The sequence below is a fragment of the Vanellus vanellus genome (genome assembly GCF_965231255.1).
Source record: "Vanellus vanellus genome assembly, chromosome: 3".
NCBI classification, from domain to species: Eukaryota; Metazoa; Chordata; class Aves; order Charadriiformes; family Charadriidae; genus Vanellus; species Vanellus vanellus.
Window position 1 is genome coordinate 12,877,907 of NC_138907.1, and position 27,765 is coordinate 12,905,671.

General features: G+C 42.0%; 1 protein-coding gene across 1 annotated transcript in view; it reads right to left on the reverse strand.

Moving 5' to 3' along the window:
- The window catches only part of EHBP1 (EH domain binding protein 1), a 236,828-nt gene that overhangs the window by 44,243 nt on the left and 164,820 nt on the right, over positions 1 to 27,765 (reverse strand). Inside the window, exons 16-18 of the mRNA XM_082480396.1 lie at positions 10,888 to 11,035; positions 3,923 to 4,039; positions 274 to 401 (exon numbers count right to left, since the gene is read on the reverse strand). Coding sequence (XP_082336522.1) covers positions 274 to 401; positions 3,923 to 4,039; positions 10,888 to 11,035 — 393 coding nt within the window. The remainder of the gene's footprint in view (positions 1 to 273; positions 402 to 3,922; positions 4,040 to 10,887; positions 11,036 to 27,765) is intronic.

Below are 27,765 nucleotides of genomic sequence, written 5' to 3' on the forward strand. Positions count from 1 at the left end.
TCAACCTGAGCAATGAGAACTGAGAAAAGCTTCTATCTCTTACCATGATGATAAGTATCAAGATTAAAGAAAAAAAACAGAAAAGGAAACGTGTTGATTAATCATCAGGAATAACCCGGCGCAATGCAAACTGCGCAACTGCACTGCCGGGAAGATTTTCCGCGCTTCTTCACCACGAAGGATTTGATAACGAATCGTTTATCCTCCTCGCAAAGTACAAACCTGAAATCGGAACACACGGGTACCAGGATAAAAGCGTGAATCCAAACTTACCTTAATGTCTTGCTCGGAGCTATCAGTTACAGCTTTCTGAGCGGCACTGGAGAGCGAATTTGCCACCTGTGGCTGAGCTTCTAGCAGCTTCTTCAGCTTCAAATCCACCAACTTACTGTTTTGTTCTGCTAAATATGCAAATAGCACACACAACAGAGTGAGATGCATTTAAATGCAGCGTCGCTACAACAATGTGGCAATTTAAAAGGTAGATTCCGTTCACCTTGCTATCGTTTCCAACTAAAAATGTAAAAACTAGAAGGAACGTTATGGGGTGGGTTGTTTTTGCAATTCGGATTGGCGTGGATTTCTCTAACGTACATAGATAATAAAGTTCTCTCAAAAAACAGATGCGACACTCAGCTGAACAAGTAAGCGTGCTTGAAGACAGTAGATGAAAAAACACAGAAAAGAGACAATGTTTACTCTAAGGTGTTCCCAACCTGTCCATACCTATACTTTGGCATAAAAACCCACTTAAAAAGCCATTTATTTTAACATGACATATAACAATTTATCACATCTTCTAGCACCAATAACCCCTCAAGTTTACGAACTACTAATTCATCCTAAGGCTCCTTGGCACAGCTTCTCAATGTTCAAATTTTGGTATCGAGAGACAGCTTTCTAGTAATATTTTACTATGATTTATAGAATACGTTGAAGCTGTGAAAGCCATAAAAATCTCTTTGAGCTGCTTTGTAATTGCATTGAAGGGACAGATTCAGAGTCTGCCAAAGCTCCCCCATTTTTCTTATCAGTTTTCGCAACTTGGCATCAGAGCCCAAAGAAATAGGAGTTGAGAATTTTACCTCCCAATAATGCTCATTCTGTACGCAATCGTTGACTATATGAATTTGGAACACACCTACCCGCGCAGTTACCTACACATACATGCAGAATAAGGCAAAGGGTGTTAATAACAAACCACAGCTCTGCCAAGCTGACCCTGGGTAGGATGGCAGAATACCGCTGGCGCTGAAGCCCCCAGAGATACTCTACATGCAGCCCCATGCCAGAAACTGCCCCCAAAACGGGGCGAACGCAGCATCACCTGCGGGAATTACGTGCATACATCTGGGCTTTGGGTCAAACAGTGAAAATACCAGTTGCGATTTTTTTCCAGGCCAGGTTGGATAGGGCTTGGAGCAATCTGGTCTACTGGGAGGTGTCCCTGCCCATGGCAGGGGGTTGGAATGAGATGGTCTTCAAGGTCCCTTCCAACCTAAACCATTCTATGGCTCTATGATATTTTTCTACAGGCACAGTCTGAGTTTTTCACTTCTAGCTGGGTGCAGGAAGCGAAGCCACAACTGGTTTGCCACACACAGCTCCTTCCAAGGTTTGGAGCGCTCCGATTCACATTAGCCAAAATAGTTTTGGCATGCTGGCGATGAAATGATGCCTGCCTCCAGCAGCAATGGGCTGGGCCGGGTTATGACGAAGGATAGTTTCCCTTTCCTTCTGGCACACCCAGTCAGGGTGCCCTTAATTGAGGCTCACATGTAAGTACATGCACGTTCTCCTGGGTTTATCCATAAACAGCATGTAATAACTATGATATAAGAGGTTCACATTCACAGCAGCATACAGTAGCAGCATTGACAAATACAGACAGATGCAATATTTAAAACCAACAACTGGCAGTAAAAAAAATAATAATAAAAGAGTTTTCTTCAGAGAGATGGGAGTGACTAAGATTTGGTAAATTAATTAAGATGCTCATAATGATCCCAAATGTGAAATGTCACTTACAGTTGTGCGTTTAGGTGCTCCCAGGAGATTGAGCCTTCATTAGAACTTGGTATGAATTGGCAGAATCCCACCGAAATCTGCGTACACTGATTTCTATCACAGCGTTAGTTGGCTTTCTCTATTACTGCCCATCCCCTTCTCCTTACTCGTTTGTCCCTCAGGCTACCATGCAGATTGAACTGCAAAACGATGTCCCAGGTTTTTTCCAGAACATCTTCCCATGGAGGAGGACGAAGCACTGGGGAGTGGGTTTATAGCCTTGGGAAGGTATTTTCCCCAAAAAAGGCCCACAGAAATAAATGTTGGTAAGTCACTGGGGTTATGCGACAAGAATATTCGTTTACTGATTTTCTATTTCTCCTAAAATGAACCAGCATTTATTGGAAAATTATTTGGCAGGAATCTGGTCTAAATCAGCTTAATTCCAATGCTGGAAACACTAAATATATTTTCTTCTGTGTTTGGAAATCCTCAAATAAATAATAAAAAAGAAAGGGACATGACTCAAATCTTTTGCATTCCAAAAAGACTAGAAAGGAAGTGCTATATACACAATCACTGTGGGTTTAATTTACAAAGAGAAAACGCTAAATGAAGTCGCAGAATCATAGACTTATAGAATGGTATGGGTTGGAAGGGATCTTAAAAGGCCATCTAGTCCAACGCCCTGCCATGAGAAGGGATATCAACTAACCCAGGTTCCTCCAAGCCCGGTCCAACCTGGCCTTGAACACCTCTAGGGATGGGGCAGCCACAGCATCTCTGGGCAACCTGGGCCAGGGGCTCACCACCCTCAGTGTAAAAAATTTCTTTCTTTTATCTAGTCTAAATCTCCCCTCTTGATTTAGTCTATTATGGGCTACAAACTTGGGTCTAGTTGGCATGGGCAGAACCAAGTGGGAGGATGGACGATGTAAGAAGTTCCCTCCTGTACTGCCTTTATCCTGATGCTGTCCCATGCTGGCCATGCTTCTCTGGGCTACCTTGCAGGGAGCAGGAACACCCCAGCAGAGAAGCGCCCATAGTACAAAGAGTCCCTCAGCAATGCCCAGGGCTGCAGAGAGAACAATCTCCTCCAGCAACTCCCTGCGAGCAGAGGAACCCCTCGCTGATGGGCACATCTTTGAAGATCTAGTGCCTTTTTAATTAAGCATCTCCCTTGTACGATTCTGACATGTTTTAGCGTCTATGGAGGAACCTGAACCCCAGTTTTGCTCGACTGCAATTTTTGAAAGGGGAAATATTGCTACCATGATTTATTATTACTTGACCAGCATGTGCTGAGATTATACAGGCATTGCGACAAGACTATGAATGCTTTTAAAAAGTGTTATTAAAAATCTATTACTAGAACTTCGTAAAGTAATTAGGACTAATTCTGTTCAAATTTATACCTCCGTATCCCCACTGGAGCAACAAGGTCTAAATATAAGAACTGGTCCTCAGGAAGGGACCAGGGGGATACGAAGCCTACGTGGAAACAGAGGGACAGGTTTGATCCTCTTCCCTGAGCCCATGGACCAGGGTGTCAGTGCAGAGAGCGGCATCTCTACTCGCCAACGGGATTGCTCACTCCTCTGGCCTGCCAACCTTCCTTTGCTGGGACCAGCCGGGGAGGGAGATTTCAGGTGGTTCTGCTTTCCAAACTTTTCCCCAGCAAACAGCAAGAGACACATAAATCCGCCATCGTTGGAAATAACAATTGCGTTGCTGGTTTTAAATTGCGACTAAACGTGAACAGAAAATATTCAAAAAGGATAAGCATTAGGGTTTAAACGACCTGAAAAGGCACAAAGGAACAAAGCTATGATAGAGAGAAACAGCACATCAGTACTTATATGATGATGGAGTGTTAGTCATGTAAAATACACAAAATAGCCATTATTTAAATTACCCGTTGAATCAAGGTCATTTTCTAGGTTAGTAAGCTCATCTCCACCTCCAGTAACAGAGCATTCAGGAACCTCCTCGTTAGTATCTATCTCAATATTATCATCATCCTCATCCTCATCTGTAGGAATACACAGCATTAAGGTTAGTATTTTCTTATGTACATGCACCACATCGCTATAAAAAAAAAAAAAGAATGCTTTAGAGAACAAGCCAGTTATGATAAAAATGCAAATCATTAAATAAGTCTGGAAGGAGATTTCACTCCGTCCACTCATGGATTTATCTTCAAACCGCTGCAATTCAATACACACACAGGGGGCTCTGCTGGAAACTCCTGCTACAATAAAGGTAGAGCCTGGCCTCAGCGGTGGCTGTTCTCTGCGTTGGATGTCTGGCTAACTCTGAAAAGTACATGTGCTCTTCCTTATAATCAAGTCAAAATAATTTTCCCTAGGCTCCTGGTTTTCTGTAACGCAGAGCGGGTGCCAAAGCCAGCACAGAACAGGTTTGGATGGGTCTGGCCAGCAGAAGGACCTGGGAGCTGCGGAATCTTGCAAAATTGAGTCTTGCTGCTCCTTACTTCGCAGAGTCCATCGCAGCGATGGCTGCACCTCGCTTAGGTGTTGGCGTCTCCTACCTCTTCCCATAGGAGGGGGAAAAGTACCACCTGGATCATCACGCCTTGCGAGTGCGCAGCTCAGGTGTAGCAAGAGCACGCTCGCAGATTGCCGCCTTAGCGCTCCGCTTTGAACCAGCATTGTTTGTAAGCTACACACATTTAAAATAAAACAATAATTGTAATTATACTTTATATTTTTTACGGGATCTTCCTATCGAGTTTCTCAGAGCAGCTTATGAATATCACTTGTAAATGAGCCCCATAATATTTTATGAAGTAGGCGATTATTATAATTACAACGGTGATGATGATGTAGGTAAATTATGGCACAGAAAGAGCAAGTAACCCGAGGAAGATCAAATAGCAAGTGCTGAATTGTGAAGCAGATCCCAGAAAAAATCCTGACTCACATTTTCAATACAAATATACAATGAAATTAAAGTCCATAAAAGCTAGATTAGTGCTTTCAAAGCATGTAGTTGCATTGTATTTACTCACTTTTAAGTCTCATATCAAACGCTATCTACACTTGTTCAGACTTATAAGAACATTTTTTTCCTATGTATGTATGCACACATGTAAAAATGACCAAAAAGAGAAGGCTGGAGCATGTCTGGAGAAAGAAGATACTAAAGAAACTTTAAGACACTTCACAATAGGAAAAAATACTAATTATAACATGACATTGGTACATTCAAACGCCATAAAAACAAAGGTGATCCTAAATACAGTACCATAATCCTGAACACCAGAAATTTGGGGAAGTTCGGACCGGGATTGGTGCTGATGGCTCATTATCTGTCTTTGAAATGCACTAAACCTCCTCATCATCTGTCTCTGAAACGCACTAAACCTCCTCCCCACACCTGCAGCTTGCACTTCAGGCCCCCACTGCTGCCATGAAGGTCATATGGTTGTGTCTGTTCTTTACCTCTTTATCTCCACACTCCCTGTAATTCCCATTTTGGGAGCCTGTTGACTTTTTTTTGTATGTCTGCTACTTTTTCCTAACCTGCTGCTCCCTCTATCCCTCTGTATTTAATCAACGTCTTTCGCAGACCTTTGCCGGTTCAGGGTAAGGCTCTTGCTGCGATAGAGAGGAGCGAAGTAGTTTCCATTTCAGTGTCTTATTCAACATCTGTCGCGTGTACGATGGAGCAGCCACCTGTGAAGAAGGACCCTTCCAATTCGGCAGACCACCATGTCCTCCCTGGGCTCCTCTCCACTCATTCTCGATGGCCCCTGGAAGGGTCAGCTGTCTTCCAAACCGCCCCAGCTTGAGCCAGAGGGATAGAGAAGAACATCTCTCCCCAGCCAAACCAGACCTGGGACCAGACCGACGGTGCTTTGAGTGGGTCAAAACTCTCAGGACTCCTCACGACATCCTTTCTGTTCCCACTTCAACTCACAGAGAAGGAAGGTTCTGTCATCCAGACTCTCACTGTTTTGGGTAGCACAGAGGTAGGTGAACAAAGTAGAAGGCACAGGGTGACCATCATTGAAGTGGAGAAAGGTATGGGGTAAAAGGCAGACTGAAGAGAAACCGGAGAATGGTAAAGCAGCATCAGCAAGAATTCTGAAGCTTTGCATTTTCTTTAAAGCATCTCTACTTCTTCCAAGGAGGAGCCAGACTTCTCACATGATTTTAAAACCTTCATGACGGAGTCAGGAGAAATGCAGCGATACTCAGGCCACGGTACACTCAAATGCATCCCGGAGCTCACGGTGGCACGCTAAGAGCATGACCGGGCTACAGGCAACAAAGGACCACAGACATTTTGAAGAAGTGGAAGAGAAAGAAAGAGGGACACTGCTGTGGCAGAGGAAAACCAAATCCACCTCGAGCCTGGAGGCAGGCAATGACTTTCCAAAGCAGCTGAAGAAGTCAGCCTGCAAGGTCGGCTCGCCACTACCAGTCACCCAGCAGGACACTGGATGTGACCAAACAATCTAAACAGGCTGACGGGGTTTAAGACTGACGCGTGCTAAGGGAATGCTTCTATTAGATGATTTGATTTTCTTTAATTTAATATAGCGAGATGAGATCAGAGGCACTGCCTTTGACACCACCATTTTAGGTAACAAGAGAGATGGGAACGTCGAAGACACCAGTTCCTGGTGTCAGATAATGACCCAACCCAGTATTTAATTTAAAGCTGGCAGGCTTCAACTGAATATGATTATCAGGACATTTACACTTTATTTAAAAAAAATAACATTCAATTAAAAGCATTCATTTGAAGTAATTTCAGAAATTTTCAGTATCTTTCAAAATCTACAGCTTACTTGTTTTAAACTACTCTAGTTTTTTTTTTTCCAGTCCAATGTTCTTCCAGTGTATTAAAAAAGGAAATGTGTTTAGGGAGCATGTTACAACAAGATTTTGCAATTATAAATGATAAAAGGAACAACATGACGAAGAGATAACAGATATCTTTTATGAAAAGAACAAATTACTAGTGTGAAAAACTTAAAGCACTTGGTCTAAAACCAGGGCACGTATTTAGAAGAGTACTAGAGAACTGCTTCCTTGAAAAGCATGTAAATGTGGATCCTAGAAAGACAGCAAAGCTTTACCACGTCCTGAAGAAATGAAAAAAATAAAAGATAAAAGATTAAGTCAACAACTAAACAGCACTGACCATTACCTACACAGCCTGGACTGGAGAGCGCGAAATAAGAATCTTTCAGAACCAAATGGAAATGCCGGAGTATTGGTGGAAAAAAGATCCAAAGGCATTTTATAGCTCTGATGTCTTACTATTCAGATTAAGCTCAGGCTTAGTTTGTGGTTAAACTGATATTCTCTTGCCTTGGTTTAAGCCTGTCCGCATGTGAAGGAGTTGCAGCAGACTGCACGGATTTCTAGACGAAATTAAAAAGGAACAATTTCACAGAGAGGTAAAAGCGTTGACGGGGGTTGGATCACGTTGGTAGGAGAAGTGTATGTAAACCGCCGCTGGAGGTGCGCGAAGAGTACCAGATCTTTTAGGGAAGATGCCTCCACAAACGCCTCTGGGAAATGCTTCAAGCTTGTGGATATTTGGATATTTAGGTTCTTTACTTTCAGCTACAGAGTTCACATTAAGCCTACAGGATGCGAGAGGAGCACCTGAACAGTGACAGAGGAAGCAAAGGCAGGGAATGGAGGAAAAGCAGAGTCGAAAGACTGGTCCCATGTACAAGAAAGCAGATGTCAGGACAAGAACGTACAGCAGTAACTGCCAACAGATACAAATACTGCCTGTTAAAAGATATTAAACTGAGGACTTAGCACTGTTTTATGAGTTGGAGACTAAGCATGATGAGTCAGCCTGAGGTACCACGTACAGTCCCTCCAAGTCAGTGCCTTGGAAGTAAAACCTGTACCATAGCCTGAAAACTTTAAGCATACAAAAGTGCAATGGTGCAGTACAAAAGTGCAGAGTGCCAGCTGGCTCTCTTTGGTACGTCTTTTAACTGCAGTAACACCTTTCCAGCTTTTGTTATTCATTCCAAAATTTTTGAAAGCTTTTATTTTTGTGTCTTACAATACATTTGGGTGCTGCTTCGCTTGTGTTTTTCCCTCCCTGCTCCCCTAACATCTCTTTCCTGTGTCGTTCTTGCATTTGTTCTCTTCTCCCCTCCCAGTTTTGTCTATTTTTGGCACTTTTTTCACCAAAGCCTCTTCCTGTTATGCTTGTCTTACCCCCTCGTCCTCTCCATCGTTCCCTCCCTCCGCTGCCTCCTCACCACCTCCAGGTCCCAGCTACATCCACCGAAAGGCACCGTCTCAAAGAAAGGATGAAGATGTGCCAGAGAGTAAAAGAAAATGCACTACCGAAATCCCCAAAGAGTCGCCGGGTGTCCCACTGCACGGGGAACCATACCTAGATAATTGTAGCTGCTGGGAAAAGGGAGGATATTCGGATTCCTATCTTGACATTGTCCCTGGACCCACCTCAAGGCATCCGCTTATCAGCCTGAAGCTAGTAGGACATCTAATAAATTTGAAGCTGCCATCCCAAACCCTCTGGCAGTTGGCAGGAGGAAGCGTTTTCTGTCTCACATGCCAAATAACCTATGAAAAAGACTGGATTTCCTAGCAAAGGATGCTGCTTATCCAGGAAAGTTTCCACTTGCCATAGGCATTTGAGTTTTTCAGACCACGATTAAATAAAGCCTTTTACCAGAGAACGTAGCCCCAGTGCCAAAGCATGAAACTCTTAATGAGCATATAGAAACACTGAAAGAGATCGCATTTTCACCCACAATAGTGAGCAAGAAGTTAGTCTTTAAAAGCCCCAAAATCCCAAAGCTGAAATTTCACTTTTTTTTCTGGAATAACTGAATTGAGAGAGAGGAAAATGATTTGGTACGTTCCCTTTTTGTAAATTAAAACATAGCAATCAATGCAGCAGAAGAGATTAATGAAGCATAATGGACAAGAGAGCTTGGAAGACATAAGATATTACTATAAGCTTGTCTTGGATATTGTATAGGGAATACAGGACTATACACAGAAAAAAACCTACTACATGTGAACGCAGTAAGGGGCAATATTCAGAATCCCGTTGTAATAAGGAGAATGTCTATATAATCCTAATTTTTGGTGGAAATAAAAAAATGCAAAAGACTAAACCTGGAAATAATGAAAGTTTATTTGGTTTATAAAGCATTGGTGCCATTTCACAGACCTACTCCACTTTAGAAGAATGGACTTCTTGAGTGGAGGTGTAGCACAGCACCTGAAATGACCAGCGGGGTGGGAGAAGTATGTGGAAGATGTGCCACAAGGAAAACTTTTTGAGAATGAATAAGTAGAAAGAAGTGCTATAAAATGCATGTTGACATGAAAAGAGCAAAGAGGAATAAAAAGAGACCAGGAACGAGAACTGCAAGTCTGAGAGAAGTTTAAATAGCCTGGCCGAACTACTGCATGAACCAAGAAAAATCACGGTGGGAAATACAAACCAAGGAACTAACTCAAAGCACATGCAAAAGTAGAAAGCCATGAAATTGTTACAGTGGATAAAACCCCATAGGGATAGCAGTGAGAAACTTGATAAACAAGTTGTCATCAGTACTGATACTGTCTCCTTTAATGACACTGAAACCCTCTGAGTGCATGGGCGATCTATATAGATAAATACATTTACTCAGGCTATACCCACAAAGCATACCTTACTTGGAGGGGAGGGATGGCAGGAACAGCTATGTACAGGCACACTTAAAACAGTGAGGAGGAAGTCATTAAATAATGTAAGATGGGGAGTCGTAATTTGTGAAGAGGGATGAAGAACACTGTAGTCTACTCAACAGAGACGTACTGAGCCATTTTGCTCAGCCCGTCTTCCTCCCTCCCCATCGAGGATGTAATTCCGCTATTTATCCCCAAAGCGAGTTCTGTTGGCAAGCTTGGTTTAGTGGGCAAAGAGAGGAAAAATGAAGCGCAGACCCAAAGGGAGACATACAACTAACTGTTTTTCTCTCTGGTGTTAAATGGAACAGAAGTGTAGGGTTTAGGGTGCAATAAAACTCTATTTAAATATATATATATGCATATAAAATACAGGTAGTAGAGAAGAAAAAAAAATTGTTGAATCTACACGCACTGTGAACGTAGAGCTGGATGCTCCTGACGCTTTGGCTTACAATTACACGTTAGTATAAAAAACACAATTTCCCCTTAGAATATGTAGAAGACACTAAAAGACTGAGAAGCCTGTACCGAAAGGTGTGCTCAGCACCCATGCGAGTTTGAGCAACGCTACACTACTCCAGCTCCTAGCATGGGCAGGTATATGCATTGTAATGGCGTTTCAAAGTCAGTTTAATAGCATTATAGCAGTATTACAACTCAAAACCTGTAAAGGCAAGTGGTATGTCAAAAGACCGCCCTTTTAAATCAAAAGGTTGTTGCCCCCACCTCCCGTGGGCTGCCTTAGAAATTCTCTTCCCAAGCAGAACACTTTTAAGGCAAAATAAAGTTTCTGAAGTATTTCGAATGTTGTTTTCCCCCCAACATTATACCCATGTTCCTATATAAAAATATATATTGAAGAGATTTTAACAAACAATCATCAAATTCTAAAAAACTGGGGGTAATGACAAATCTGTAACTAACGGACCAATATGATCTACTCGTTCATATAACATCATCTTTCAATCACATAAATACTTTTTCTTTTAATTGGTGGAAATTAAGTGACACAACGTTGATTTAGGAAACTTATCTATGGCCAGCTCTTTTTGATACCGCCCCCGATGACCACCAACATTTTGAAGCGTGAATAAAAGTGATACCCAAAAAAGGTCTCCAGTTCCCAGGTTGCCATAGGAATAAGACAGAAGGTTCCCCAGCTCACCTCCAGATGCCTTTGACCTTTCTTTCAACTTTTCTTCCGCCATTTCACTGTAGCTAGGAAGTTCTGACATCTTCACTCCAGATCGAGCTTCTGCTATTAGCTGACGAGCTCTCTCTCTCAGCTGCCGACGCCGCTCTTCATCTTGCTGCTAAGATATATTGAACAGTTGCCAACTCAGTAATTGACAGAAATGCAATTTCATTCTCAATCTGATCATCATGATAGTAACTGGTTTACAGCATGGTGCTTGGCCCACATTATAAATAGGATGCTCGATATCAGTCGGGTGTCACACCACAATTTTTAAAGACATCCAGGAATCAGATTTGATTTTTTTTTTAAAGCATTCCCCCAAATTATTAACACATTGGAAACCTAATTATTTGCAATTTAAAGCTTTTATAATTTACATGCTATAAAAAAATACCTTGACGAAAATTCTCAGATGCTTTTGTCTCAAAGTAATAACTACAAAAAGTTTTACCGCGGCTCTAAAAAGGGTTTTACTAAATTGAATTACTTGTTTGGGTAATATTCTCTCATAGAACTGAAATGAGAAGCCTGATGTCACTCTCTGTTACTCCAATTGCCAACCTGACTTCAAAGCGTAAAGGGACGTTAAATCTGATGGAAAGGAATCTAATCCTTCAACTTCAATAGACACATCTTTTTTTTTTTAAAAAAAATAATAAACTAATGAAAAGTAATAAAAGAACAAAAGATGCCAGAGCAGAAAAGACTTTGCATCGCTTTAACACATCCTACTCGTGGGGCTTTGGTCAGTAATTAAAGAGATCGTATTGGAACCATCCCAGACAGTGCAGTCCCACTAAAGCTCCTATCTTAGAAGCACAAAATATTTCGGTTACATAAATGAGCCAAAGTTCTACCACATGAAATTTTGGAAAAGACTAACCCACCGTAATAAAAAAAAATCTTAATAAAAAGTTGTGTTTAAACATAACTAAAAGAATCCATTAAAGGGAAGCAATTTAAGTTTTCGCCTTAAAAATGGGAATTTTTTCGAAGTTAGGACAGTTGTCCCCCTAAAAATATGATTTTTTAATTTTTTTTTTGAAGGTAGGACTGTCCCCCCTAAAAATATGATTTTTAAATTTTTTTTTTGAAGGTAGGACCCCCTCCACTCAATACTAAAAATGCTCATAAGCACAACAAAGTCAGCAGTTGGCTTGAAGTCAAAGTTCCTATTATTGACATAACGACCAGGATAAACCCCAGGTACAGGCAGTTGACCTGAACTAAGTGTAATATAACAAACTGCCTAATTTTGGAGAGCCCTCCTGGCAGCCTTCCCATCAGCCCCGAAACTCAGCATCCTACACCTGCAGACACTGGTGAGAGCTGCTGCTGCCTAAGTGCTATTTAGTTGAAGCAAACCATTAATAAAAAGGGGCGCAAAAATACTAATTAGGCACATTTTAGCCATTTCCATGCAAATTGTTTGTTTGTAGCTATTTACTCAGCATTGTTCCCCGGAACAATGGCCAAAAAAAAAAAAAAAAAGCAAATGACTGAATCCGAATGGGGCCCTAATGGGACTTTGTGTTTATAACCATGAGCCCAGAGGTGTGCTGTAATTCAATCCTCCAGCAGCGAGATTTAGCCTCATTAACAGCTTGCATGGGCAGGTTACAACTCATAAAACCCTACAGTAAACAAAGCGTATGGACACAGCACAATATCTGCTCTCTGAGTGACAGAGCCCTGATTCCCTATCAGATTGCTGGGATTTACTTGGCTCCTAATGTCCTTCTTTCCCCCTGGAAAGACAATTCTGCGGCGGCGGGGATGGCACATGGGCTTTGTTTGCTTTCTCACCCTTCAACTTCCCAGAGCGATGCTTCTATCCAAAACTCATTTGGATACACAACCGAAAGGCAACTGGAAAGCTTCTCCCTCCCTGTCTTCCTCCTAACCACTATCATAAATCCAATTTATTTTAATTTTTAGCCAGCCAAGTGGTTTTATTTCAACCCACAGTATTCGATGACATACACTATGTTGAATTTCACACAAAATAAAACTGCTCAAATCTCTATTTGTAATTCCTGGGATCTAAGAACTCCTGGCTTTGTTTTAAATGATGTTTCAGATGGAACGGGCAAATTACTGTTACAATTCCCATGTGGTTGGACGTCAAACAATTTAATCTACAATAGCCCTCATAGTTTAAACTGTGGTTATGGATTTGTGACAAATGTGCCCTAAACTGAGCAGGGTGATTTCCCCCCCTTGACTCCTTTTTTCCCCTCCTCCTGAAAGAGAACTTGTCTCCTAAATTATTAGCATAGTCATTAACATCCCGGGGATCTCCAAGCAAACACAAGATTATTGTGGCTTGTGTTTGTGCTGATTAAGCCAGTCGTCACCAGCGGATAAGAGAAAAAAAAAAAACAAAAACAAAAACAACAACCCACAACAGCCCAGTTCTGGCTTAAATTCAATTCAGGTATTTGAACCCAGGGTTACCCAGCTCGGCAGCAGAGGAAAACCTGGCAGAAGAAGCTACGAAATGCAGAGGGGAAAAAGTAGGGAGATTGAAGTTTTGAGGTACCGAACAATTATTAAACGGCAAATCGACCCCTTAGATGTTGGAAGGGAAAGCACCTGGGAGAGGTGAGGAGGCATGGACATAGATATTCAAAAAAAAGCCGCAAAAGAAGACACGAAGAGAAGCTTCCTACCAAGAAAGGACCACGCAAACACACCGACGGCAATTTTTCTCCCTATACAGTCGAAGAGAAAACTCAGTAAAACCTTTCACCCTCTGACACGAACCTGACATGCCAAAGAGACAGTCAAGTTTGCTCCATTACCCCCCCCCCCCCCCCCCCCCATTACTTTGTAATGGTCTAAAGCTCTGCCATGGGGATGCAGAGCGAGGCAAACTTCACCATTTAAGGGCAAACTCTTCAAGAATAAGTAATGCAATTCCTTGTTTCCCCTCCTATAAAAATGTATTGGTATGCAATTTTTATATTTCACAGTTCACCGACATCTCGGCAAGCTTTCTTCCACTGCTTCAATGGTGCTACTTTTAATTTTATCCTCCTTAGTCCTAGTAATTAAAGTGATCAGCAGTGGCATCCCAACGGCTTTGACACAGCTACAACCCCCCAGCAGATGCCGGCTTTTAAGGGGAAGGGGAAGAGAAGGGGGGAAAGAAAAAAAAGGCGGCCGGGAGTTTCATTTCACCGGCACATGAAAATCCAGCTTCTCCAATCCTCCAACTTTATCCAATTGTTCTTTCAGCAGCCTTTGGATCTTAAGAAGCAAATAAAAATGGCTGCCGTTAGGGGGTCCTTTTTGTACTCGCCGCAGACAGCAGTGACTGACGGTCCTTTGGCCAAAAAAAATTAAAAAAAAAAAAAAAGATCTCGTGGATTTAAGGAAGGTGAATTCAAACGTGAAACACTGGCAGGGTAGTTTCCAAGTTCGTTACCCAGCCAGAGACATGTGGGTAATGCCCAACTCAGTAAAATATTAAGATTGGTGGAGTCTTGTAGGGGGGAGGAAAAAAACACACACACACCCCCAACCCCTCCATCTCCTTACAGCACTAAAAATTCTGCAATCTTCTTGCATTTTCAAAAAAAAAAAAAAACAACTCCAAACCTCTCCCAGGGATTTAGAGTCATCCTTTGGAAGGATTTTGGGAGGATCCAAACTGAGTTTACACCTGCAATGTGATAACGCAGTAGCCCCTCCGTGTAAAAGAATATATTTAATCCCATGAGCCGCATTTATTTGATCTTTAAAAAGAAAATTCTTTACGGTGTCCATAGAGCGGGGGGGTGGGGTGGTAAAAAAAAAAAAAAAAGTGGTAAATTAGTGAGACTCCACAGCAACAAAATTAAATTCAGGATTGTACCTATGAGGGGGAGCGATTCCCGTAGCTGTAGGTTTCAAAATTGTCTGCAGTCTGCCCTGAGTGCAGAGTACATCTAAGAGAAAGAACTTGACTGCCACCTCTTTCATCATTAGACGGGAAGAACGGCTCTGTTATTAACCATTCAGAAAGAAAAAGACTTCTGTGCTTGTCCAGAGGCAAGGATTACCAAAATGTACCTATTCAGTTAGCAGAGAAGACAGAATAATAAAAAAAAAAATAAAAAAAAAAAAAAACAAATTACACCAGCTTTAAAGGTTTGGGCAGGCTGGGTTTTAGTGTGACCTCGACGGGCTCTTGTTTGAGTAAATAGGATTTGGGATGAAACATTGAAAGTGTTTAGCAGATCTTTTCAAACCATTTCCAACTTTTCTTATGTGGGTTTCTAATATAACCCGACACGCTCGTAAATGGCCACACCTGCTCATTTCTCTGGGGATGGCCTGATCTCTGCCTTTTCTAACAAAGAAAGGACGGGAGGGAAAAGGAAAAGAAAAAAAAAAAAAAAGAAGAAATCAGCCTTTCTTGTTGCAAAACAGAGTGGAAAGTCAAAATCTTTCTCAAGTTTGTCCCATCTGGTCAGATTAAATCTTTGATCACCCCTGGGGACCACATTGATGTTTGGTCTCCACTATGGTTCCCAAACAGCTCCAAATGCACAGGTAGGGAGTGAAATACGAATTGCTAAGCCAGGAACGCTCCACAGAAACAAAAGTCCATCGGCTTTGGATTTCTGTGGGTAGTCGCATGGTGGGAAGTGGTCAGTGGAGAAAGACATAAATATCTTAGATATTTTCTGCTTTCTGCCTGGTGTCTCCATCCACTGCCTTACTACCCATCAACTCTATGTAGCTTGAACGTATATTTTTTTTATGGATGTGCATCCCAATAAGTATTGAATCAAAAGAAGCAGATCTATGGCACTGATGGACTAATGAGACAACATGGAATGAAAACAGCAGTAGCCCGAAGTCTAAAACTGGAGGAATCACAAAGTGTCTTAACAAAGCTGTCCCCTTTAAGAAAAAAAAAAAAGACCCCCAAATTTACAATAAAATGGGGTTGTGTGGCTATAAAAAGGAAAACATCTCCTTAACCCCAGGAGGCATTTTTAAAGAATAGTTAGCCAGCAATTTTTTAATTTTATTTCTTTTTTTTTTTTATATAATCTATGGCATTCTGGAAAAACTGCAATTCACTCGGTACAGTATCTCAGGTGCGATGAACGCTGGCTAGAGAAAAAATAACCCATTGATAATTTAATTTCCTCGTGTCATTGTGAGAGTGAGAAACTCTTAGTTTACTGAACAAATATATATATATATATATATATATAGGAAAGAAAGAAGGGCTGACTAAGTAAGTATCACCTTGTGCTACATCCAAGGCCTCTTGCTGGTTGTCTGGCTGCTCTTTTGTAGGCAAAAAGGAGCTGAACGCTCTCTGGCTCCTTAGATCTGGCCCAACAAATGCACTGCCAGTCATGCACATGGATCCAGCTTAAAACCCAGTGTGAGCCTAAAAGAAGCTAGTCAAACTGGCACCTACTCATGCAGAAGGAGATAGATTTGTCATGACAGGCTGATTATTCAATGTAAAGAAACAGTTTAGCTTTTCTAATCTGGTACAAATACATCTTTCTCCGAGAAAAAAGTAAAAGGTCTACCAGTTCAAGTATTTAAAGTAAAGAAACCAACAAAAAAAAAAAATTGTAACGTCAAAGTGAACCAGAGGTATTTGTGCTGGAGCATTCGGCAAAACAGCCCCGCAGTTCTATTCAGATAAATAAGATTTAACCCATTTAACCCTTTAGGAGCCGCACAGCTCCATGCCGAGCCGGGCGAGCATTTCTATTTTCCACACTGCGCTTGGCTCTGCGGCAAGTTTTAAGGAGAGGCTGTAACATCTCATGTCAAATGTTTTCCTCCCTGGCTCGCTTGCTCGCACTGAGGGGAAGAGCGCGGCCAACGCCGGCACGGGTCAGCCCGCCCTTCCCTACCAACAGCGCTGCCACGGAACATCAGCGGGGAAAGTCCACCTAAAAGCCAAGGGCGGCCACAAAACCCCTCCGCTAACTTCTTCCCCAGGAATTTCTACTGCTTAGGCAAGTTCGTGTTTAAGGAATAATTAAGGACAGCGATCACCTCAGGCGGCGCAACGCAGAAGGTTGCGTTCACCGCAATTGTCAACGCTATTGGCATGACCCACAAATGGGGTCTCAAGAGCGCGGGTTGAGCCAGACTGTGAAATAGTGCCGTCAGCCGGACAGGGCATAATGTCCCATGGGAGATCTGTAGGTCTGACGGTGGCATTTTCCGTGCCTTTCCACAGCCGGGTTGCAGACAGGAGTTAAAGAAGCTGCTTACTCATTGTAGGAGTCAACATTCGTCAAGCTCCACTTAAGGGATTTTCTCTTGTGTAAACTTGACTTTATAATTTAAGGGGGAAAAAAAAAGAAAGAAAAAAAAAGTGGCGTTATGAAACAAAGGCTTTTGGCAAGAGTACGGGGCGCATAAGCTGGAGCGCAGCATCTCTCAGACCGCCGGCCCTGGGAAGGGAGGAGGACGTGCCCTCCCGAGGAATGCTCCTCGCTCCCTCCCAGCCCAACAAAGCGGAGCCTCCCAAAGTTCCCCCCCCTGCCCCCCCGCCCCTTTCCCCTTCTCTGACGACCTTCTCTTAATTTCCTGGGGAGGGTGGTGGGGATCCCGCTCTGCCATGAGAACAGAAAGAACAAGCGCCAACCCCGATGCCTCCCTGGATCCTATTTTGCTGGGTTGGTTTGTTGGGTTTGTGACTTTTTTTTCTTTTTTTCTTTTTTTCTTTTTTTTTTTTTTTGAAAACGTCCTGCAAACTGCTGGCAGCTTGTTTTTAATGGAAAATACCAATCGCAGAGGATCTATACCTCGCCTTTTGCCAATAATGAGAAAACTTCACCTTCTGTCCCCGGCAATTCTTAGGAAATCTTTTGCTGTTATTCCTACAAATCCAATTACAGATTGTTGAGTAGCTAGTGGAGTAAGCTTATTGAGGAGTGTCACATCACTAAGTCGCGCGTATGTGTTTCAGTTTGTAATGTGGTCTGAGCCGCTGTAGAGGTGTCAACTTAAAATGCAAGTAAGTAGCAGAACAGGGCTAATCCCAGCCACTACTCCCCTGCAGCCAAATTGTAGCGCAATGAATGACAGTGGAAATGCAAAGATGCCACTGTGCTTATCACACACAGCCAGATGGTGGACCTGGATCAATGCACACATGCCACGATCAATGCATTTGATAAAGAATTAAGAAGAAAACTGTACATGTTATCAAAGAACTTGTACATGGCATAATTATGATTCTGCATGTGCTTACTGATGATATTGGAGACTCAGAGGCAGGTGATAATGAAACTGATAGGAAGAAATAGCTTAAAGGCTACAGCATATGGCCTCAGCACTAAGAAATCTTGTCAAATAGTTCAGAAAGCTTTTTTAACTGTTATTACAGGCTGCTCATAGTGCAAGCTGGTGGCAACGTTTTAATTTTTTTTTTTTTTTTAAATCCAAAATGTCAAAAAGTTACAAAAGCTGTACTTTTCAGAACGGTGCGGAAAATAATTAAGACACCATTGTGTTTTAAAGGTGGCAAAAAAAAAAACCCTACAGGTAGTGAGAGCGTTCAAAATTTTTTTTTTGGGGGGTGGGGGGGAGTAGCAGTCAGGCATTTTTCAATATAGATAATTCCACGTTCCCTTAATAAACACATTCAGGGGTCTTGTGGCAGTTTAAGGAATGTATCCGGGTAGTGATTTGCGTTCGCCTCACCAATTTCTGCAGATACAGTGTCGATATTATTTCTGGTCAAATGTAGAGCATTTCCCTGTCACTGTTTGTGCTCTGTCAGCTGAGTTACAGCCCCCTCAGATGTGAAAGAAGGTAATTAAAAACTTGTGGAAAATATCTAAAGTAATGAAAAACGCAACCCATATACATTTATAACGTATAAAAGGTATCTAAAATACAAATTCTCATGCTCCAGTTGATAGATGAGCTGTGTAATCAACGCCTGGACGTAACTTAAGTGCTCTCATTAGTGTGAAGACCTTCGGGCTAAATAAGACTAAATCCCTTAAAAATTGCTTCTGCAATAGAAAAATCCCCCTTACCTCTGCCTAAATCATATCAATTAAAAAGAGAGAGAGGGAGGGAAGGAGGTAGAGAGAGAGGCATTTTCACATGACTTTGTTTTAACTGACACTCAAAAAACTATTTTCTGAATCCAATTTAAAATGTTGCAGCAAAAATGTTCATTAGCAATCCAAGACACACACACACACACACAAATCACACCGAGTTTAGTTTCTCTTTCACTTTAAACCTGGATCTTTAATCACTACTAAGACATATAATCCCCATTGAATCCTTTACCTTGACTTTTTTTTTCTCCCACCCCACCCCCAAATATTTAATCGACAGTGCGGTTTTCCATTAAGTTATAAAATTTACCAAAGCGAGCTTCCAGGAGAGAGAAGCGCCTATTTTATTCGCAGCGGGCCGTGGAGGGGACACCCCCTCCATCAAAAAAAAAGAAAAAAACAACCCGAATTTCAATTTGTCCTGACAAACCGTTGGGTATTAAATTCTAAAGGCATGCAGAGTGCATAAAGAACTGATGGCTTGATTAGCTCTTGTGGTGCAATTGAAGGAGCTGTCTCTCTCCCCGCTCTCCCCATTTGGAGCGAGACTTTGATCTCCGCTCAAGTCAATTCATGAACATCGACTGACAAGACGGCATGAAACACCCCAATGGTTAGGCCCAAACTGGTGGTAGCAAACTATTTGGTTTCATTAAGGCTTCAGGAGAAGTGACCAGTGACGGTCCTTTTCATTCCGAAGCCAACAGGCAAGTGACTATTTAAAACTTTAATGTGCACCATGCGCTGCTGCAGGCCGCTACACCTACAGTGGGTCACTGGGGTATGAATGGCTTTGCCTACTGTTGCGCGGGCCGTGGGCTACTATGCGTGGCTGCTGGCTCGTCAGCGCCCGCGCCCGCACGTGTTTGCGGGGCGAAAGCAGCGATTCACAGCGTTTCCGGTGGGAGAAAGGCAGGTAGGACAGCGGGTGCCATATAAAAGTCCCCCATTAAAAAAAAAACAAACCCCACAAAGATCGTGGTTTTAAACGCAGTGTTTTCCTCAACATAGGAGAAATAGCACCCACGTGGGCTGGAAATATAAATCACAGCCCCTACAAAACCCCAACTTTGACGCGTGTTCCCCACAAAGCGCGGCGCATTCGGCGGGGTTTCGAGTTTTGCTACAGTAAACTGTTTACACATCACTTTTCCCCTTTTGTCATTGCCCTCTCTAAAGAGTCCGGACTTCAAAGGGCCGTTTTTTTGCACCAGTTCCTGTCAATGCAGGTCAGAAACACTAAAGTGGCAAGTGGCTGCAGTGCCGTGGCACAAAGAGTCTCGGCGGCTGAAATCAAACAAAGCCCAATTAAACTAATCATAACGTCCCAGTGAACACAAGGAAGCTCACCTGGTATTTCTGGACTTCTTGTGTGAATTCCCAACTCTGCTCGGTACTTGGTACTATAATTACCCTGACCAAAATACTGTGAAATTACTGCTCTGATCTACTAATGGCTGCAAAAAATCAAGCCGTCGTGGTTTCATGCCAAGGGGCCGTAGCAAGGTGGCGCAACGCTTTCCGACAGAGACGACAACTTCTAAAAAACTCAAAAGGGAAAATTAACGGGATGTGGTTTACGTTGCCAAGGACTGTTCATTAATTACCAATTTAATCACCGCTGGAGGCATGACATTACAAAAATCTGGCTGAAAGTTCTAATAGATTATGAAGACCACCTAAGAAGAGTGACCAAGAAATGTACAAAACAATTAATACTGTTTCACTGCTATCAAAGACACTCAGATTATTTTACATCAAGTGAAGCAAAAGAATTAGTAGCTTCACAGTGCCACCACTAGGAACTGTAAATACAATGGCACACAATTAGTAATGCACATGTGACTTTTCGTTCAAGGCATATATCCTTGGGAAAGCCAGAACACGATAAGGAGAACAAAAGAAACATTTTTAAATGAAATGAATAAAGATTTTAACTCTACCCTGGTGCATGCTGAGCAATGACAGAGGAGGCGAGGCAAAATACAGCTCTAAGTAACGGCGATATCATCCTGGGATTCACAACAGCCTGCACTGAACCTCCGCACGCACACAAAACCTCTGCAGTTATTAGCAGCAGGAGAAAAAGAGCATTCTAGACGCTGAGAAACCCAGGTCTGGCTTCGGACACAAAGGCAGAGCCCCGAAACACCCAGACCTTTTTTTTTTTTTTTTTTACTAATATTTATAAATGGATAGAAGACGCTTAAGTTTTTTGAAATACTGCTGTTCAGGCGATCTTAAAATTCAGTTAAGAAATCGACAGCCTATTTTCTGCGAGCGTGCAAGTTAACGCCACAGCTGCGAACTATGCAGCACTTCAAATTGACATCCACAGAATAAATAACAGCCTTTTTATATATTTAGGCCAGATGCTTAAGCGGTGTAAACACATACAGCTTATGGAAATAACAGCGATAAAATTCAGCCGAGAATCATGAGCATTTACATCTAAAACTCAAAGTGCCTAACATTTGTCTTGCATTATCAAAGGTTACACTTTTTATTCCTGAAATCCCTCCCAGTACAAAACTGACAGTGCATACTAATTCTCCTTAGAAATGAGTTTCCTTGCACTAATTGATTTATTTTCCCAGCTACATCAGAATTGTCTATAGCACAATTTCCGTCCAGTGAAATATCACAACTTCATAGCAAGAAAGTGCTTAAACCAGATCAAATACGAAGCCAAAAGATGCAGAACCTTCTTGGAAAGTTGCAGATTATTTTTTATTTTTCATGTCCTGAGTAACGTGAAAGAAAACAACTTGTTTGTTCTTGCCATCAAGGCAAGGAGATCAGGCTATCTCAACCTTAGTGTGTCATTCGAAAGAAGTAAATATCAGTTGGGTTGTGGTTTTGAAGTGTTCGGTCAGCAGGTCTAACCATTTAACGAAAAGTATATTGTTAAAACTGCTATAAAACTTGGAATGCTTCATGAAATGTAAATACCATACAGCATAGTCTTATCAGCTTAAACCATATTTAACCACTTTATAGTGGTGTACAGACAAGACATATAAATGAACAACGGGGAATAAGTTACCAAAGCTCAGGGATTACCAAAATAATGTTCAATCTTTTTACCAATTAGATGGTAACTGCTTCTTTGTAATCTCAGGGAAATCTAGTGATCGTATCTAAATCTGGTCACAATTATCAGCATGACAGACTAGTCTTTTTTGCAATCGATATTTTCCAATTAATATTAAAAGACCAAGGCTGCCATCTGCAAAGTTCTACACCTCAATAAATTCATGTTAGATGTTTAATTAATAAAGATCAGCTTTTCTCTCTTTGGGTTTTTTTTGTTTGTTTGTTTTTTGTTTTTTTTTTTTTTTTTTTTTAAGAAAACCAATATGGGAATAACTTGGGAGTATTTCCTGAAATAACATTACCACCTCAATCACAGACATTTATTTTCCACAAATAACCCACTGACGAGCTAGATGCCTTTCCTAATGCAACAGAAGCAGGGATTCTGGTTTCAGGTAGAAATAAAACCTACCGAATAGAGCTACCCAGTACTCATTTTCAAGAACCCGTTAAAATATTTGGAGGAAAGAATACTTGTGACGCTAACTTGAGTTTAAGGTAAAGATACCTTAAACCTCAAACCAAAATATCCTATTTTTGTTGCCTGTTGCAAATTTGCATTCTGCACCACTCCTGGTCACGGCGACTGGAGTTTACTTTTTGGTCACCTATTAGAGCGGGACAGTTCAGAGCTTATTAGCTCAGAGGGGCAGCAGATTCTTGCGGGACATGATCAATAAACGGGACCATTTATTAAAGCTTTTTTTCTGAGCATTTAAAAATAATGCTTTACTTTTCTTTTAGTGCAGCTGGCATATCCCCTATCTGCGCAAAGGTATGCAATCAAAATTAAAATAAGAGTATAGAAACTCATTTCCTTTCAGATTTTGTCACATTGTGAAGCTTTTCTAAAACGACTTCCATTTTTACTAGTCCACAAAAAAGAAAAGTTACCAGTTTGTGCTATAACATTTATTGAAAATGAAAAGTAATGGGCACAACAGATTGACACCTGAAGTAGAAAGAGCTTATTAAATACGAATTAGATACAGCTGCAACAAGTCCTTTGAGCAAGGGAGTAAGAAAAAACCAATATTCTGAGCAGAAAGAAACAATCTCATGGCATAGCCCAGTCCTGCTGCCCTCTGTATACACACAGCGTTGGCATGTTCAGAGGTAACAGCTTTTTTTTTGGCAAGGTACATCGTATCTGCAAATTCTACTACAAAAGCCAAATATAGTCCCCACTGCTCTTTCAAACCTTTTTTTTTTTTCTTTTAAATATATTTAGGCAGGTATAGCTGTCATTCAACTCGAATAAATATGAAATAATGGAAGCAGAGATAAGTAAAACCAAATCTTCCTCTGTACGGAAAGCTGGCTGGCAACAGTTGTGTTTAAGCACGGCAGCATCAGGATTGCTCTCTGGAAACACCCCATCAGTTTATATTAAGGTGGTTTTTGTATAAACAGAGTCCCTCACAATTTTGAGTTAACGCCGCTGTGAAGGGAGAATTACTATTTTCCTATTTCACAAGAGGCAAAAGACAAAGCGACTCTGGTCCGTCCGGGTACCAGGCTATTAACCCCCGCATCCCAGCACCCATGCCAGATCCTAAATACGCAACATTTTTTGGCCGAATCCATATGAGAACCCCAGTCCTGCACCCGAGTTCACCGAGGAGGCATCCTTAGCTCAAGCAAAACCCAAATAACTTTAGGAACAATCCGTGGCCCGTGTTATGAAGAAAAACACATCCTTTGCCAGACGAGCACTGTTTTTCATGAATTTCGTGCTGTACAGTGTTCTCCGCTAAAGCTACCTTGCAAAAACAAGTGAAAAGAATTCGACACACGATTTAGGAGATGCCAGAAATAAAACTAGTATGCGCAATCCTGATTTTCATCCTGCTCTGCATCCTTCAGAACAGAGCCTTGTGGCAGCACCACCTTTCGCTTGCGCTACCCCCCGATATTCAGCCCAGATCTGCGCTCTACCCAGCAGCGTTCGCCACTCTGGTTTATTTTCCCCCGTTCAATACGCAGGGCCCATCAATGTGTAGCGCCATCCTTTACTCCACAATATTCAAATCTTGCTCGGTAGACAGAACTATTAATTTCTTCAAGGGCTTTTCTACAGCGCTCATCACTACGGTATTTAAGTGCCTCAAAAGCATTAATCACATTTCCCTTCTCACAACACCCCGTGGTGGTGTTATTACCCTGTTCTTCCGATGAGAACCGAGACGGAGAGATCCAGCTAAAAGGATCTAACACTGGGTGCTCCCTCTGGGAAACCTATTACCTGTGTTTTTGTTTTTTTTTTTTCCAGTATACTTAGCTTTATGTGGCTCTTTATGCGTCTGGAGCACAGCTCTGATGGATTTCCCTGACAGACCCGGATGCTCAATACATCTGCAAACCAAACCTTCGCCTAATGGCGATCCGGCAAGGAAGGCTATGCAAAATTAATGACCGCTCGGAGGAAGTTTGGTTCAAAAGACTCAGCAGTACTGATCAGGAACTCGGAGGCAAAGGCGGCATTACATTTAATTCTCTCGAGCACCTGAACTGTGACCTCATCCTTTTGCTCCTTGCAATCCCTGCTTCGTTTGCCGTGCACCTTCCAGTTTCTGCAGCCACAAGGACAGAGGTCCTCTGGATGAGCATCACCTCAAGCCTCTGAGCTAAATGAGACACAATTGCTTTGGGAAAAATAGTATGCGATCACATAATTAAAGACTGCATCATAATGCATATACACAAAGAAGGTTAATTAAAGTTGCCTGTGCGTTTCTTAACTCCTAATTCCATTCTCTGTAATCACGCTGACTCCATAACCATAACCATTTGAGTTTATAGAGTCAACGACAGCTGCAGTAAATTTCCATTCTTTACGCGGACCAATCTTTAAAGAAGATCATTTTGCCACCGGCCTTTGCAGATATTTGCTGACAGCAGAGTTATGCCGAGATTCGAGAATTATGGATTCCACTCCATGTTCTGCAAGTGAGGGTTCCCTGCTGGAAAGACCTTTTAGCCCTGCGACTCCTGAATATTTCCCACCCATCGTGGTCCCCTCTAGCCTGTCACTTGGCCAGTTAGGTTGCACAGACCAGCTCCAGTCTCCTCACCTTTCTAACATCTCATTCCAGCCAAGCTGCCGCCACTAACAACCTTCACAGCAGGTTGACATCTTACAGCATCTGGTGGGAGCAGATATATCCCATCTAGCCCTGTGACATTCATCATGAGAAAAGGTGAGCTAAATAAAAATGAGTAAGCTAATAAAAAGGCTCTCCTGGTTAAAAGTGAAGTCATTACAGCTGCTGTGCCAGGTTGGAAATGACAGAAGCATCTCGTAAAAGAGTCACTACATGCACACCTACACCAAGGAAACAGTCAGAAAGGCTGAGCTGTTTATAAATCATAGAATGGTTTGGGTTGGAAAGGACCTTAAAGATCATCTAGTTCCAACCCCCTGCCATGGGCAGGGACACCTCCCACCAGACCAGGTTGCTCCAAGCCTCCTCCAACCTGGCCTTGAACACCTCCAGGGATGGGGCAGCCACAGCTTCTCTGGGCAACCTGGGACAGGGGCTCACCACCCTCAAGAGTAAAGAATTTCTTCCTGATATCTAATCTAGATCTCCCCTCTTCCAGTTTGAAGCCGTTACCCCTTGTCCTATTACTACATGCCCTTGTAAAAAGTCCTTCTCCAGCTGTCTTGTTGGCCCCCTTTCAGATACTGGAAAGCTGCTATGAGGTCTCCCTGGAGCCTTCTCTTCTCCAGGCTGAACACCCCCAACTCTACCATAGAGAAAGGGATCCATGGTGGGATCAGTAACTGTTCACAGAGCTCTTAAGCTAACTCCCTCAGTCTCCAAAAGCCTGCATCAATTTTAAGGCCGTACCTATGATCCTCCCAAAGCGTGAGCATGTTTTCAAGGAGTTTCTGACCAACACGGTCTTTTCTTGGACTTCAAATACCTGCCTACAGGCTTACATCCAGGTGGGCATGCAGATGGATTGCCGATTGAAGGTTTCTGAGAAGCACCGAATGAGCAGACCTACCAGTGAAAAAACTTCTACCGCACTGCAAGTAGGGAAGAAAAGAGAGAAAAAAAAAGGGGCTACTATGATACAAAGCAGAAAATAACGGGACCAAATCAGGTGGGTTTAACAGGAAGGGAAGACAATGGGGTAGAAAGCACAAAGGGAAGATGTCTAAGGGAAGAAAGAGTAAACAGAGCAGGTATTAAGAAAGGAAAGTTAAAAAGGAGAAGAAGGGGAGCTGAAATAGGCAGGGAAGACAGCTGAAATAGAGTCTGAGAGAGAGGAGAGGACAAGGAGACACAAAATACAGAAGGGGAAGAGGACACAGCTTGGTATGCAATGAGAAATACGTTATTCAGAGGAAAAGGGGATTGAGTTAACAGGTATACCAGCAAATTCAGTGCCTTGATCTTCTGCTCCCACAACTTCAGCAATTTCTGAGTTAAAAAGAAAAAAAAAAAAAACCAAACAGAAAAGTAAAGCAAGCAAGAATACTGACATGGGCCTGACCCCGGAGCACAAACATGAGAAGCTGGAAACACACTGCAGCGAGAAAGAAGACTCAAGAAAAAGGGGTAAACAGCCAAGAGAATGGACACCTCATGGGAAAGCAGCCAGTACTTCATGAGAGGCCAGTCAGTGGTCAATAAAGAGACAACAGAGATGTTTTTTTGAAAAAACAGGGGGTAAAAAAAGCCAAACAAAGAACAACAAGGCCAGAGTACGTGACTACTGAAAAAAATAACACAACATTGGTTCTACCAGAGGAAGGGTTAGGCTTAAGCTGAAGAAGGTCTAAGGTGTTTGCTCTATGCTTAGAGGAGAAACAGGAACACTGTTTTTTTTTTTTTATAAAAAAGACTTCTACCAAAACAAATCAGGTGAGCACATACCAAGTAACCTGTATTTATGACCATGGAACAGACTCGGAAATTTCCTCCCTTTTGTTGACCTCAAGCAGCAGTACAGACCCCCCACCCTGCATATTGTTCTCACTTGTTTACTAAGAAAACAGCAATTTAGAGTTCTCATATGACAAATGTAGAGTGGCAACAGCGAGGCCTATGAGACGAAAGTTTCAAAAGTAACTCATGACTCCAGAGGCTCAGCTTAGCTGGGGTGACTGATTTTCAGAGCACACTCTGGGATGCTCAAAGCTCTTTTTGTGAAGGTATCAAAAAAGGTGCAGTTGCAAACTTCAAGAGTTACTTTTGAAAGTATTGGCCCTGGACTATCTCTTTAAAGTTTCCTTATTTCAAATTAGATATTCCTATTTTAAACCATTTTCTTTTGAATCCCCTCTCAATCCATCCCAAGAACGAGCCCAGTCCAATTCCCACTACTAAATCCTGATTCTCATTATCATAACTCTCATTCGGATAACACGCTACCACACGTTACCGCACACCGACACATACAACGCTGCTTTGAGTCAAAGTCCTTCTTATTAACCTTAATGACCAGAAAACACTGAACAGAAATAAGCCTGTACTATCTTCTAACGATCAAACAAGCAATGACCTGTAGTAAATGGGCACAACTGCATCGAATGGAAATGCTTCACCTCCATGAAGACCAAATATGATAAAGAAAAACAGAAATCGGTGTATTTTAACTTATATCTATACATGTTGATGCATTCATACATCCTCATTCCAAACTTATGCATGGATATGTGTATAACATGTATATGTTATGTACA